Source organism: Suncus etruscus, chromosome 4, assembly GCF_024139225.1.
Source record: "Suncus etruscus isolate mSunEtr1 chromosome 4, mSunEtr1.pri.cur, whole genome shotgun sequence".
NCBI lineage: Eukaryota > Metazoa > Chordata > Mammalia > Eulipotyphla > Soricidae > Suncus > Suncus etruscus.
Genome location: NC_064851.1, coordinates 156,079,770 through 156,095,424, shown reverse-complemented (window position 1 = coordinate 156,095,424; position 15,655 = coordinate 156,079,770). Strand labels below are relative to the sequence as shown.

The following is a 15,655-nucleotide window of genomic DNA, read 5'->3' as shown; positions in this document are numbered from 1 at the left end:
CTCTTAGAAAGAAATCCTGCAGAAAAAAGGACAGAAACCCCAAAGCTTTGCTCAGAGAGAACAAATGTGTTCCAAATGGTTTACTCTGATAATAACTATACTGCTTTCCCTATCAGTAAGGATTCCTTCTTCCTTTCTGCACATGCAATTATTGCTCCTCCCATGGATCTCAGCCGATGAAATCTTTATGATCTCTTCTCTCACTTTCTGTTTGTCTTGATGTACTGCCTCCCTATTTCTGTATTGTTTTGATGCCCAAAATGTACTGCCTTTAAAAAAAAAAAGATTGGGGCCGGGTAGGTGGCGCTGGAGGTAAGGTGTCTGCCTTGCAAGTGCTAGCCAAGGAAGGACCGCGGTTCGATCCCCCGGCGTCCCATATGGTCCCCCCAAGCCAGGAGCGATTTCTGAGCACATAGCCAGGAGTAACCCCTGAGCGTCAAACGGGTGTGGCCCAAAAACCAAAAAAAAAAAAAAAAAAAAAAAAAAGAAAAAGATGTTTGATTTATACTCAGGTTCTGTCAAAATAAAGGCTGTTGGGGTCAGAGTGATAATATAGTGAGAAAGGTGCTGCCTTGCATTCAGCCAACCTGAGTTCAAGCCCCCGTATCACATATGGTTTCCCTGAGCCCACTAGGAGTGATTCCTTGAGCACAACTGGGTGTGATCCAAAAACAAAAGCGAATACTCATTTGAGCCCCTAAGACATTTGATCCATCCAATTTACCCTTATTAAATATTAATAGAGTTCTGAAACAAAACAATTATTTGAACCAGTGCTGCAATTTTGCTTAAAATATTGCCCATAGAGGGCTGGAGTTCTTGTTCAAAGGAGCATTGCATCTTCTACATGTTGGTTCAGCCCCTTAAGTGCCACCAGATATGGCCCCAAAATGAAACGAATGTGCCTCTAGAATCTTCACAAAGATTAAAAATGCTTTTAGGTGATATAATTGCTCTCCTATTCAGCTGTTCCTTCTCCCCTCTATGAATCACCATGAATGCAGTTGGCAACATCAGCCTGCCAAACCCAATCCCGTCTTCTGCCACATGCTGTGCCCACTTCCTTTGCATGTCTTCGTGGTTCTTTGTCTAGAAGAGAAAAGACTCCCATTTTCCTCGTGAGATGGCCTAATAATCAAGATGACAGTGAAATATATGGGGAGCTTATCAGCAATCCTTAAAGAACACACCGCCCCCCTCTGAATTTTCTTTCCCCAGGTCAAAGCCCAGTTTTGATGGTGCTTCTTTAGCAAGTGAGAAGAATGACTGTAAGACAGAGGGCAAGAATGACTCCAAGACTGAAAGGAAGAAGTCATCCTCCTCCAGCCAGGTAAGTGGGGGAAGGCAATGCTGGGGGGTGCCCCAAATTTCTCACTTTGGCTGCAGGAACACAGACAAGCTCAAGTTGGAAAGAGCCAGAAACTACAGGATGGGCTCCAGACACACAAGCCATCTTTCATCACATGTCCCCACCAGTGACTCTCAGCACAGAGTGGTTAAGAGCCCAGGTTCTGGCAGTGGGCAGGCAGGAGGATGCTTTGACCCCTAAACTAGACAAGGCTGAGATCAGCCCCAGGCTATTGCTGCATAGGAGTGTCAAAGAGGAAAGTGAGGGTTGTGACATCTTGCCCAGAGGAAGTCCTGGGATTCACGCAAATGTCTTGGGAGACTCTACTCCAACAAGCACTGGAGACTGACCTCCCCTCACTCCAGGTCTGTTGGGGGTAGTGAGCCATCAGGGCTCACTGTTTAGAGGATTGTTGTTGTGTGTGTGTGTGTTTTTTTTTTGACAATTCACCCCTAAGTAATTGAAAATATGTCTCTGAACCAGAACAGAAAGCTGTGGGCAAACCCTACAGATTTAATATGTAGCCAACTACATGGAAATAATAACTTAAATATTAACATGTTCCCTGAGTCCCAGTAATTGATGTACTCTGCAAAGTTTTTCTCCCCATAAAAATCTCATCCCAAGCAGTGTGGCACTATATTATTTTTTTGTGCTATGTGGGTTTTAATTTAGATTAGTCCCAGTGTCTCTTTCTCGCTCTTTTTCTCTCTCACCTCTATCCCCCCACCCCTTTTCTTTCATTAGACTCATGTTTTTGAAAACCATAGCTCTTGAATCATCTTGTTCTGCCTCATAAATTGAGGGGAAAGGAAGAATGGATGGTATCAGGACCAAACAGTCCAATGAACATTGAATAGAAATTAAAAAAAATGATTAGACTTAAACACCAAACCCAAAGTCAACAACAACAGAATCGATACCTAATCTACAACAAGCTATACACAGAGGGGACCAATTATACTAGCAGTCTGGGGGGGCCAAGCAAGGGGGTGCTGGTAACAGGGGTGGAGGGAGGACAACACTGGTGGTGGTCATATCCCTAATTCAATGTCACTATGTACCTTAAATATTATTGTGAAAGATTCATAATTCATGTTGGTCACAATTAAAATTATTTAAAAAAGAAAAAAGAAAACCACAGCTCAAAATTTTTTCAATCCATTATGCAAATGCTGCACATGGTAGCTATTAAAGCCAGTCTTAGATCTGTATTTGATCTCCAACATCACAAATAATAATTATAATTAATAAAACCAAAATGTTTTGGCCTGGGAGATGTTTAAAAAGGCTGTGGTGCCTGCCTACATGCATAGGACTCTGGGTTTGATCCCTGGCACCACAGAATTACTCTCAGCACTACTAAGGAGGTTAAAACAAAAACAACCCAAATTTCAGGAAAGCCCGTTGAGCACCTTACATTATATTACATTAGCCAGATGCAAAAATGTCCTCCCAGAAAACAGCATGTGGTAACCTGCTGGAGAGGGGACATGAGGTGTCATATCAGACAGGGTATCTTTCCCTTGATAACTGATGTGGGACCACTGTCATCTGTGTAACCCAAAGCTTCCCCATATGTATCCCCAGCTCATCTCCCTACAGAGACATCATAGCTCAGCTCAGGTTCTGAGACTAATCATCATGGGTTCCCTATAAGAAGAGGAGGCCCCAAGTGTTGCCTGCTGGGTCACAGGTGCCTCCTGAGGCACTACGCTGACCCAGGCTGGATAATCCCTGGGTTATTGTGGAGGTGGAGAATATTCCACCTACATTCTTATCCACATGAGGCAGGTCACAGTCCCTGTTGTCAAGCCAGATGCCTTGAACACAAAACTGTGTGGCTTGGGCTGGGAGAGAGGCCTCCTGCAGGAGATCCATCTGTCCTGGCAGATGCCTCCCTGCCATGCTGCCACTGATGGTGGCAGGAGCAGGTGGCCCAGCCCTGGGGGGCACTGTTCCAGTGTTCCACTTAAGCCTGATAGCAGCGCCTCCTACTCCACCCTTGACAGGTGCTGTTTCTGCACTTTCCCCTCCTAGAACAGAACTGGAAAGAGGCCATGGAAGGAAGTTAGCTGACTGAACCCAAAATAACCTACCAAAAAAAAGATTTCACCAAGATTTAAAAACTCTGGCCTTAGAACTGGGAGAGTACAGCAGCTTGTTTTGCACAGAACTGACCTGGGTTCAATCCCATGCATAGCATATGGTACCCTGAGCTATCCAGGAGTAATTCCCGAGCATAGAGCCAGGAGTAACCCCTGTGCCCAAAAAACAAATAAAAATCTCCAACCTTTGTGAGTCTTTCAGTCACAAGGGCCTTAAGGCTGATCCTCTTCTGAGGGTATCATTCTGCCTTTAGTTGCCTGTGAGTCTCACCATCCTTGCTGAGATTCCTTCAAATTTTATGTGATTTCCTTCTCTGGCTACCAACGTACTGGCTACTGACAGTCCCCCAACCCCTATCATAACTGTATGTGTGTAAACAAACAGCAAAGGGAAGACTCCCCCTGCTCTCCACTGAGGGGTTGTGTGGGAGATTCTGGATCTGCTCATCTCAGCCAAGGGGCACCTGTGGGCCTCTTGCTGGGTAGATGAGTGCCTGAGCCCCTCACCTTGTGACACTTCTTCTCATTGCAGTACAAAGCAAACATGCACTTCCACAAGCTGTTTCTTGATGTCCCCACTGAGGAACCACTGAGGCAAAGTAAGTGCTGACTTACTGACATTATTGTTTTGGTAGCAGCCCTGCCCAGCCAGAGATAGTCAGTGATGTACACTTCAGTCATGCCTTGGGGACTGGGAGCCTTTATAGCCACTCCTGGCTGTACTGAGAAAGCCACATAATGCCAGGGGTCAGAACCTCCCACATGGTAGGCCTATGCTCTGCCACAGGAGCCTGGAATGTGCCAGTCCCTACTTTACTTTTAAGGCAACATATTGGGAATGTACTAATTAATGTGGGGGGACAAAAAACATTGGCATGGGGACTGGATCAGAAGTAGATCTCTCTACCTCCTGGTGGTGTAATAGTGTCAGCATCAATTCACTTTTATCCAGGTGCCATAAGAAAAGTCAAAAAGCGAGGCTGGCAAGGTGGCACTAGAGGTAAGGTGTCTGCCTTGCAAGCGCTAGCCAAGGAAGGACCATGGTTCGATCCCCCGGCGTCCCATATGGTCCCCCCAAGCCAGGGGCAATTTCTGAGCGCTTAGCCAGGAGTAATCCCTGAGCATCAAACAGGTGTGGCCCGAAAAAACAAAAAGAAAAAGTCAAAAAGCTGGGCTAGGGCAATAATACTGTGGGTAGGTTACTCACCTTTGCCCATGAACAACCTGGATTCAATCCTTGGTACCCCAAATGGTTCTCCAAGCACATCCAGGATGATCCCTAAGCTCAGAGCAAGATTAAGCCCTGAGAAACACCATGTGTGCCCACCACCACCCAAAAATGAGAAGGTAAAATAGAGAGTAAGCCCGTCCAGACTGGGATCCTCTAAGATGACTCCAGACAGTCTTTTCCAACCCTTCCATACTCCCTGCTAGAAGGCTCTGTGATTGGACGGTCCTGAAACTGATGATAACAGGACTGGACAAGAAGGGCACAAAAAAGGTAAAAACGAATCAGAAGGCTGGAGCAATAGCGCAGTGGGAAGGTCATTGCCTCAAATGCATGTAGTCAACCTGAATTTCATCCCAGGGATCCCTTAGCATTGCCAGGAGTGATGCCTGAGTGTAGAACCAGGAGTAATCCCTGAGCACTGACAGAAAGTAAGAAAAAATGGAAGCAGAGCCCTGAAAGGACAGACCCAAGACTACCATGTCCCTACACTGTATGGACTAGAGGACCACCTTACCCACCCTGCCTTGTCCTCCATCCAGGTTCCCACTCCATTTGACCCTGCTGCTCTAGCCCAAGCCCCAATCAGCCTCTCCCTACAAAGAGGAAGCGAGACTTTAGCTTACTTCATTGGCTCCTCAGGGTGAAGGCCTCATGCCCCTTTCAGGGAGTCCCCTCCCCAGTGAGAAACCAGAAATGGCATTGTTCCATTTCCACTGGTGGTGAGAGACTTGCTTGTCTGTTTTGACTTTTAAACCAAAAGTTTAAAAATGATTTTAAGAACCAGACTTTCATCTCTCAGCTTTACTCCACTGGAATGGAATAAGGTAACTCAAACAAGGGGTCTTTCCCCACCCCAATCAAAATCAAAATGTTTATTTGCAATAAAAATTCTCAGTGGCTTTATATTGCTCTGTTTTTGCCTAGGTTATACATGTGCTCTACAGAAAGAAATATTGTATCAAGGAAAGCTCTTTGTATCAGAAAATTGGATTTGTTTTCATTCCAAGGTCTTTGGGAAAGACACTAAGGTCGGTATAAATTTTAAACTAACTTATTACATATTATAAATATTTTAGCAAAGCAATATTAATAAACACCTGTATTAGTATTATACCATTATTCCAAATTTTTCTTATTGTTACTAATTTGATATTCACAGTGCCTCTGGATGACTTTTTTCCAAATACCACTGTCTCATCTCTAAGTCTAATCCTCACCCAGATATCAGCAGAAAGCTGTAGTCATAGGATATGTCATAGGTCGTAGGATATGAGGATATGTCATTATTGGCATCAAAGATGTGCAGGAAGCCCAGAAAAGTTTCTTTATGTACAAGTTAAGATCATGTAACAAATGTCATAAAAATTCTTCACTTCGTTACTTGCAGAGTCAACAGACCAACATAATCTTTCAATGTTTTTAAATCATTCCTTTTTATATGGAGAAGTTTAAGCCAACATTTTTTTTTAATTTTTATTTTAATTATGAGAACAAAGATGCAAAGAAAGAGGACAAGGTAAAGTTACAGTGGAAGGACAATCACCCATAACATAATTCTCAGAAGTCCCCTTGCTGATATCTTAACTTTAAACTTTCAGCCAAAGAACATTAAGATAAATAAAACAGAATCCACGTACAATTACTTTGTCCCTCAAGTCCCCAGATTGTAACACATTATAATATTTCTTAACAGCACACAAGGCAATCTAAAGCTGTAAAACTTACATAACTCCTTAAACATTAGAGGCATAGTATTTTTTACATTTCCATGTACATGCATATTAGCTTAAGTTAACCTCAAATTTTAAGTGGGTTTTTTTTTTAAGGATTAGAGTCAAAGGAGCACAGTAAAAATGGAAGGACCACAGTTCGATCCCCCAGCGTCCCATATGGTCCCCCCAAATCAGGGGCAATTTCTGAGCACTAAGCACTTGGCCCGAAAAACCAAAAAAAAAAAAAAAAAAAAAAATTATGGAAGTGTTTTGTGTCTGCTTAAGTGGCCATAGGGTCCTGGACTTAGAGTCTGTGGAGCAGGGCCAGTGAGCTCAGATGATGACAGTGGTGTTTGATGGGCGCGGCTGCCAGGACTTCTGGAAGTACAGAGGCACAGCAGGGAGGTGGTCTACCCTGGCTCCAAAAAGTCCTGGAGATATCAGCCACAAAACCGGCATACCTGGAGTTTGGGGCAGTTAGGAATCTGCCGAGAAGAATGGAAAAGTGTTGAAGTGGGCCATTTGCGTGACAAATTGTTGTAGGGTGAGTTTGTGTGTGCCAGGGCTTCAGCAGGTCAGTGGACTTGCCCTACTCCCCTCCTTAAGGAGCCCCAGTGCTATCAGCTACAAGAGTGGTGTATTCATGAGTTTTTAATGCTAGTTTTGTCTTTCTTTCGAGAGTTTTGTTTTTCTTTCAAGAGTCTTTGTTGCTGGCAGATATGGCAATCAAAATTCAACATTTTGACTCACAGTAATATCTGAATTAGAATAGTGCAAGACAGTATTCAGGATTTCTAGAATCATCAGAACTTGCTCATGAAGAGAGGAAAGAGATTGGGTATTTGATATCCAGTTCACTGTGATAGAGTTAATTTTTAGAAAATCAGAGAAATGCAAACTCCTCTGACCATCTGGGGTCCAACCCCTGACCAGCAGGGTTGGAGACATAGAGAGCAGAGATTCATATTCATATGAGGATGGAGAATTCACAGTGCCAGTCAGTACAGTTTCATGCTAGCACAGCTCTAGCAATCATTTTTTATAAGTCCTACTTCTACATAGATGAGAAGAGACCTTTAATGAATCACCCTGGTTTTTATTTAAAGCCAGGCCCATACTGCATTTGTTTCATGTAATCTCAGAGACAAGACACTGAAAATTAGTAACAAGTGGGAAGATAAGAAAAGAAAGAGGCATGTGTTCCTCCTCTCTAAGAAGGATGTCAAGGACATTTGGGCTTAAATTCTGTGACAAAATCTCTCTCCACCAACAGACCTTGGTGTACCATGTTGAACTGCAGCCACTGACTGCGCTCTTGAGAGGGACATTTTCTAAACATCCTGAAATCAGTTTCATCAGGAGCAATTAAATGTGTGTGCCACGTCCATCACAGCTCCAAGGGAAAAGTGAATTATGCTTTGTTTCTTTTTTTTTTTTTTTTGGTTTTTGGGCCACACCCAGTAACGCTCAGGGGTTACTCCTGGCTATATGCTCAGAAGTTGCTCCTGGCTTGGGGGACCATATGGGACACCGGGGGATCGAACCGCGGTCCGTCCAAGGTTAGCGCAGGCAAGGCAGGCACCTTACCTTTAGCACCACCGCCCGGCCCCTGCTTTGTTTCTTAAACGTCAACAATGAACAATTCCTTCCTATATTCACTTTTGTTTTAATTTACTTTATTTAAAGAGCATGTACATTTGTTTCCAGGGAAGTAGGATTGAGGTTATTAATAAAGAAAAAAAAAGGGTATAGCAGCAAGAGATTTTGTAAAAATTATTATTTCTTGCAATCAGATCATTAAGTCATTGTCAGAAGATTTGATAAGCTCTTGTTGCTAATTGGCCATTTTGTTACTTCTTAACAATTACTTCTTTTTTTGTAATGTCTTTATTTAAACATCGTGATTACAAACATAATTGTAGTTGGGTTTCAGTCATAACAAGAACACCCTCTCTTTAAAGGTATTCCATGCCCCTAAAATTTGTAGATTATGAAAAAAATTCTTTATAGTTCAGAAACAAAATTTGATGTTTTAATATATTATCATTGTTGGTATTTTTTCCAGTTATCCAATTTATAACTTCCAAATTATTTCCTGCACTTCATTTTTATGCACAGAGTTGACCTCAGTTCTCTGTAGCCTTCCACTCTAGAACTCTAAGGGACAGTAGAGCCAAATCCACTCATGTCTAAAATATTATGCTTCTCATTTTCCAATAGCTAATCCAGAACCACTGGTTGTGGAAGTATTTATGTCCCCCTTGTATTCTTTATACGACCTCTTAGGTCAGATAGTTCAGGCCAGTCATCTCACAACTGCATCCTAAATACATCCTAAATTCTAAGTTCTCTCTTCAAGTATGAAGAGCCTGCCTTCTGTAGAGCCTGCTGCATACCTGTAGAACAGATGTCAGCTTTGCCTTCATAATAGTGAAAGGATTCAGGACCTGCCCCACAATCAGGGGTCCAGATTTATCCCCAAGCATCCCCAAGGATGGCAGTCTGGCTGTTTTGCTTTCTCTTTGTGGCTGCTTTTACTCAGAAATGTGGTTTTGTGAAGCCTGAAGTAGCAGCATTAACTGGGTAATTCTATTTCAGATCACCATTCCGACTTTCTCCGTCACCCTCCTCAAGAAAACCAAAACTGCCCTGCTGGTGCCAAACGCCCTCATCATTGCCACAGTCACGGACAGGGTGAGTGCATGCCAGGCCCAATTTGGGGCACCAGATTCTCAGAGATCTTGAGCCAAGGGCCAAGGTTCTGGGCTGAAAATTCCTTTTACTCCCATGACTCTGAAGGTGTTAAGACCAATTTTTAAAAAGACAGCCTTCAGATATTTCCCTTGAGTTCTTTCCACACACAAGGCAATTTATTCTTAACAGAAAAATTGCCAGTTTCAGAATTTCCTGGTGACTTCTTTATACTTGCTTGACCAAGATTATTCCCAGCTTTCCTTAACGTCTGCTAGGCAGGGCCACCTGAACACATTCAGTTTAAGTGGATTTTAATAAACCAACACCTTGTTGATAGTGAGGTTAGGTGGGACTTCTCTATCCCTTCTCCATTACAACAGCTTCAAGACTCTTCCCTTGGCTTCCAGATTGCTTCCTTTGCCCTTTTATCTGCAAAAAAATTCAAGAGCTGCTGTAAAACCAGAAATACCTGCATTGAGGGTAGCCTTTATTTCACCTTGGCAAGAGAGAGGATGGGATGTTATTCCTTTTTCTCTCCAAATGATATGCTTTAATATTTTACTTACAATTACTGTGAAAGCATAAAAGCTTCCTTTCATTTCTAAGCTGTCTGACTAACTTGAAGAGGGAAGAAGGAGAGAAGGAAATCTTTAAAAAGTTGTTTTTAAGCCAGAAAATGGTAGGGCACTTGCCTTACACCCAGCTGACTCAGGTTGGATCCCTGGAACCACATACAGTCCCTGAGGCCCTGCCAGAAGTATAAGGAGCAGGGGGCAAAAAATAAATAAAAATTAAAAGAGGCTGCCCTAATGCACTAGAAAATACACTGGTACCGTATTTTCCAGCATATAAGACGATTTTTGAAATAAAAAAAGTCAACCGAAAATCGGGGGTCGTCTTATACGCCGAGTGTATCCCGAAAAATGTTTCAATATGCCACTAAACAAAAATTGTCTGAATATAGCCACAAAACGAATTTTCCAACTCGATCCTGCACCAATCACTGCAAAGCTGCTCCGACCGCCTCTCTAACTCAGCAGGCGTTTTATGCATGCAAATTAGACAATGTTCTGGACCCAAATCTACACTGTCAAAAGCCTGCTCAGATGGGCCAGAGTCAGAGAGGAAGTCTATTGCAGTAGAACCTTTGAACCTTTGCTTGTTGTGATTGGCTCACTGTGGTACATACAGTTGCAGCACAGGAACGTTCTGTCTGATACAGCGAATATAGCCCTAAACCTATGTTTTAACTGCAAAATTAGGGGGTCGTCTTATACGCCCAGTCATCTTATACGTAGGCAAATATGGTATCTATTGAATTGTTTTCTTAAACCAGCACGAAGAATGCACTCAATGCTCTCTTGTTAGAGCTGCAGCTTCTAAGTACAAATTTTTAAAGAATCTGAACCCAAGGGGGAGAGCGGCACTAAGCCATTTGCTCCATGCTATTCACATACTAAGTATAAGATTCAAAATTTGTAACTACAAACTAGAAACCACATTTACTGCTTTGGAATATGGTACTTGCTGGGAAATTTTACTAAATTCTCTAATGGGTGGGTAGGGCAGGCAAACATAGCAAAAAAAAAGGGGGGGGGGAAATCCCCAAAAATTCTATTGTTCAAATACATGAGGAAAGGAAAGTTTTTTATTCTCTTAACATATTTCTTGTGGAAAGTTGTTGTTTTTTTGTTTTGTTTTGTTTTTTTGCTAGTTATATCTCTCCAGATTACTTGTCCAGCTCTGGGTTTATTTCTTTCCCACAACATAATATTCACTGAAAAAAAAAAAAAAACAGGGCCCGGAGAGATAGCACAGCGGTGTTTGCCTTGCAAGCAGCCAATCCAGGACCAAAGGTGGTTGGTTCGAATCCCGGTGTCCCATATGGTCCCCCGTGCCTGCCAGGAGCTATTTCTGAGCAGACAGCCAGGAGTAACCCCTGAGCACCGCCGGGTGTGGCCCAAAAACCAAAAAAAAAAAAAAAAAAAAAAAAAAAACCTCCATATTTGTACAGGGAAAAAACTGAAAGTGACTGTAAAAAAATTGGACTATGAAGATCTGCTGGGAAGTTTTTAATGAAAATATAGATCAGAATAAGGAAATGTTATTAAAACAAACCCAAACCATGGAAGAGCATGACTCTGAAATATGTTTGGGGCACCAATGTCAGGATATATATTCACTTTCATTTTGTTTGACATTTATCAATTAAATTGGATTTAGGGGGGTTGATGCTATTATGGGGGAATATATTCTTTCCAGAAATGGAATAAATACTGTGAGTCAGCACAATGAGAATACAGATCAGAGAACTGTCTATCACTTAGAAATGAAACAACGAAAGGTAAATTTTTTAACATGATCATTTTGTTTTTCAGTACATTTTTGTCTCCCTACTCTCCAGAGATTCCACCTATAAACTTATAAAATCCGTGTGTAGAAACTTAGAGGTGAGTATGGCATCTCTGGGTTGCAATTGCTATCTTGAGTCTGTATGTTCTTTCTTAGGGTTTTAGGGTTGATCTCCTTTTCACTGTGTTTTGATCTTTGCAGAATACAAGCGTTGGTAACAGTCCTAATCCATCTTCTCTTGAGAACAGTTTCCGGGCAGACCGCCCTTCATCTTTGCCTCTGGTGAGTGCCCTGCATAAATGCAAAGAAAGGGTCCATACCTCATTATGGGACAGCTCTCTCTCTGGGGTGTGGGAGAATTTAGGACCATAATATGTGAGGCAGAGTTCAAGGAGGGCATTTTTGTTTTAGAGAGGGAATTCCAAACACCTGAAAGATTGTTCTGCAAAAGTGAACCATGAGAATAGTGTGTCTTGGTTAATTATTTATTCATAACATCCTGCATTATTTGCTTCTCAGTATTTGGGAGAGGCCAGTAGCCACACCCAAGAACCCTCAATCAACCAGGCTGGTGTTTCAATGTAAGTGATGGAGATAGGCTGAACCACAGATTGGATGCATCGCCCCAATCCTCATCAATATAGTTTTGATTGCAAGCATCTTTTGGAGAATTTTTGCATAATTCCCTGCAGATTGTTTGACTATCCTCTACCATAAGGTCATAGGCTGGTTTGGTGTTCAGGACAAGGAAGACTTTTTAAACTAGTAGAGAAAATGAGAAAAAAATAAATCAGAAAGAAAAAGCTTTACCAAATACAAAGAAAAAAATTTTGCTTCTTTTAGAGATTTGTGTCTATAGAGTAGAGCTCTTCTTCCTGTGTATGAATTTGTCCATATTGCATGTTATTGAAAGGCCTAGCCATCTTTTCCAGATAACTGTTCCAAAATTGATGATTGCTAAATGTTGTAATAGCTTAGATGAAGAAGAATAAATATGTGGTTTCAGCACTTATCCATCTCTTTGCAAGTTATTTAAAAAATGTTTTGGAGGGCCCAGAGAGATAGCACACCGGTGTTTGTCTTGCAAGCAGCCGATCCAGGACCAAAGGTGGTTGGTTCAAATCCCGGTGTCCCATATGGTCCCTCGTGCCTGCCAGGAGCTATTTCTGAGCAGACAGCCAGGAGTAACCCCTGAGCACCGCCGGGTGTGGCCCAAAAACCAAAAAAAAAAAAAATGTTTTGGAATCAAAACCTTGTACAAGAGAGCTCACAGCTAAAGAGTCAAAGAGATCCCTAAGCTCCATCACTTTTTAAGTGTAAAAGTAATCCATAATTTATAAGATTTTCCCAGAAAATGTATGAAGGCTAAAAATGAAATGACTAATGCATTGGTGTAGGACTTACCATTCTTTTTAAGAAAGGTAAAATGTTTGAGGTGAGAGAATGGTGATTTATATTCTAAATATCACTGAATTTATGTATACACTCAAAATTCACATAAAAGTCATCATTTGGAGCCAGAAAGAGTAAAGACCTAGTTAAGATAACTTACCTTAAACAGGGCCAACCGTGGATCTCCAGACTTGCATAATAGTCCACCCTACATACTACCAGAAATGACCCAAAATCTACCCCCCCAAAAAAATAGTCTGTTGGAGGGAGAAAGTACTGGGAAAGTAGTACAGAATAGAATAAAACACATTTTATTGGGGTATTCAGCAAGCCTGATTTCAAATCTGGGTTCCATCTCACTGAGCTATGGCAGCATACAAGCCATTTAACTACTGACTTGTTTGCTCACAGCTGGCCCTGGTTCAATCCTTGGCCCCACTGGTTCAATACATAATGGTCCCTGGGCACTCCCAGGGGTAATTCCTGAACTCAGAGTCAGGAGCAAGGTTCTGAGCACCACTGAGTGTGGCCCAAAATCAAAAACAAATAAATTTTAAAAGCCAGCCTGTGGAGTAGCTATGTAGATGAGTTATAGTCATATCATAAAGATCTTTGCATAATGCCAGATACCTGTTAAATATTTAATAACTAAATATTTAATGAAAAGCCTTGAATTTTTGAGGGGCCAGAGTGAGAATGCAGCAAGTAGAGCATTTGCCTGGCACATGGCCAGCTCAGGCTTGATCTTCAGCACTCCATAAACCTACCTACCAGGAGTGATCCCCAAGTGCAGAGCCAGGAGTAAACCCTGAGTGACCACTGGTGTGACCCAAAAACTAAAAATACAAGAGAAAAAAAAAAAAACAAGAGTGAAATTTTGTACTCTCCTTTATAGTTTAGGGTAAAAGGTTGATACATTTTTATGAATTTCTTCACGGGGCAACTATAGAAATAAGGAAAAGGCAGTACCTATAAAAGGTAGTACCTTTTTTCTCTTCACTGTATTTTTTTTTTATTTCACTTCTGGTCTCTCCAGTTCTGAGGCACTTTGAGAAACAAATAAGGTAGAAAGTGGCACAGACCGGAGACAGATCAATGGGCTTGAGCACATGCTTTTGCATACAGCTGTCTGGATGTGACCACCAAACGAACTGAGGCCTAAAACAAGACAAAAAAAAAAAAAAATGATCAACCATTCCTGTGACAACTCTGTCAAGCTTTCTTTCATTTACTTGGTATATCACTAGATCCTGTTTTGATTTAGCAGTGGGGAGAGGATCTAATTGTGAACATGCATTTTCCATTTCCAAAACTTTATCTTTTAAAACTATAGTGAAATCCCTTTCTTTGCACATTCAGACAAGCCATTTGGGGCCTTCTCTGTCTGTTTTTTCTTACCTCTTTATTCTAGTGACTACAAGAAGGCTCCAGGTTCACTCTGGAGCTTCTCTGTTATCAGGATTCCAGTGACATTTGTTTCAAACAAGCTGGCCACTGTTTGACAGAATTTTAAGTTTCTTGGGGGAGGAATGGAAGAGGGAGGGAAATATCAGTTTCAGTAATCAGATACTTAGTAATTTGTTGGGAAAATCCCAGTCACATGGGGTAATCCTTCCTTTTCCGTATTTTGTCAGTCAGACCTAGAATTACCACAGGCCTGCCTATTTCATAAGGGAAAACAGTCTCTTCATTTTATGCTTTTCTTTTAGGATTTCAACGATGAATTCTCAGATCTGGATGGAGTAGTTCGGCAAAGAAGGAAGCACATGGAAGGCTACAGCAGTTCTGGTTCTCAGACTCCCGAATCTGAGAACTCTCGAGGTTTGGAAAAGTTTTCTCTCTTGACTAATATATATTTCTCCTTGGCATCTCCTTAATTCTACTGATTAGACATAAATTCAAAGGAATCAGAGCAGTAGAGAGTAAAGGGGTCAGGGGACATGCAAGGCCCAAGGGGATTAACAGCACCATAAGGGCCTCCCAAGAATTGCAGGGTTTAGCCTTGATTCACCTGCCTGGTTGGCTGAGTATCACAGAAGTGGCCCCAGGATTCTCTGAGCACCACCTGGCAAAAAAAAAAAAAAAAGAATAAATAAACCCTCAAAAATAAAATCGTGCCTTCCTAGTTAAGAACTGAGAAGAAAATCTGAAGAACAAATAACTTGAAAAAGACTGCCTGTGTGGTTAAAATAAAATTCTCCTTTATGCAAACTTAATAAATGAACATAGCAGTAAGGAGATTGCAAGAGAAAAAAAAAACAGTATTTCTTTATTTCTTACTTTTGCAATATTACTTTGCTGAGTGGTCCCCATGAGTTGATGGACTTAGGGTCCGCTTTTTTTCATCAATTACTTGCTTGAGAAATTGATTTTAAGTTGGCAATCAGCTTGTGAAAAGATCCGTTTATATCTATTGTGCTATTATATGCTATTATAGTTAAAAGATTAATTTGCTTTGTCAGTGATCTTGTGCCTTTAGATACATTGGGGGAAAAACTTAACCTATTTTGATTTGCTAGATTTTCTTGTGACTGGATCTCAGACATCTTTGAATGTCTCCAAAGGAGAAAGCAAGCCAGCACGGGTAGATGCCCATGTGAACAGAGTACCTGAAGGCAAAGCTAAGAGTCTCCCGGCACATGGTAAAGAATGGATTCTGGGTGTGTCAGTTGAGAAAGATTCACCTTTATTGACGCTTCCCTTCCTGTTGTTGACCTAAGAGTGTTTATTCATCCAGCAAACAATACTCAGTTCTGTTCTCTCATGTGTGTGTGTGTGTGTGTGTGTGTGTGTGTGTGTGTGAAGGGGAGGGAATGGA

General features: G+C 41.6%; 1 protein-coding gene across 2 annotated transcripts in view; it reads left to right on the top strand.

Moving 5' to 3' along the window:
* GRAMD2B (GRAM domain containing 2B) overlaps window positions 1-15,655 on the top strand; it is a 126,324-nt gene that overhangs the window by 92,441 nt on the left and 18,228 nt on the right. For both annotated transcript variants that reach the window (XM_049771860.1, XM_049771861.1), the window contains 8 exons: window positions 1,219-1,330; window positions 3,989-4,055; window positions 5,612-5,715; window positions 8,998-9,093; window positions 11,472-11,543; window positions 11,647-11,727; window positions 14,547-14,658; window positions 15,357-15,479. In XM_049771860.1, the coding sequence (XP_049627817.1) occupies window positions 1,219-1,330; window positions 3,989-4,055; window positions 5,612-5,715; window positions 8,998-9,093; window positions 11,472-11,543; window positions 11,647-11,727; window positions 14,547-14,658; window positions 15,357-15,479 (767 nt within the window). The remainder of the gene's footprint in view (window positions 1-1,218; window positions 1,331-3,988; window positions 4,056-5,611; window positions 5,716-8,997; window positions 9,094-11,471; window positions 11,544-11,646; window positions 11,728-14,546; window positions 14,659-15,356; window positions 15,480-15,655) is intronic.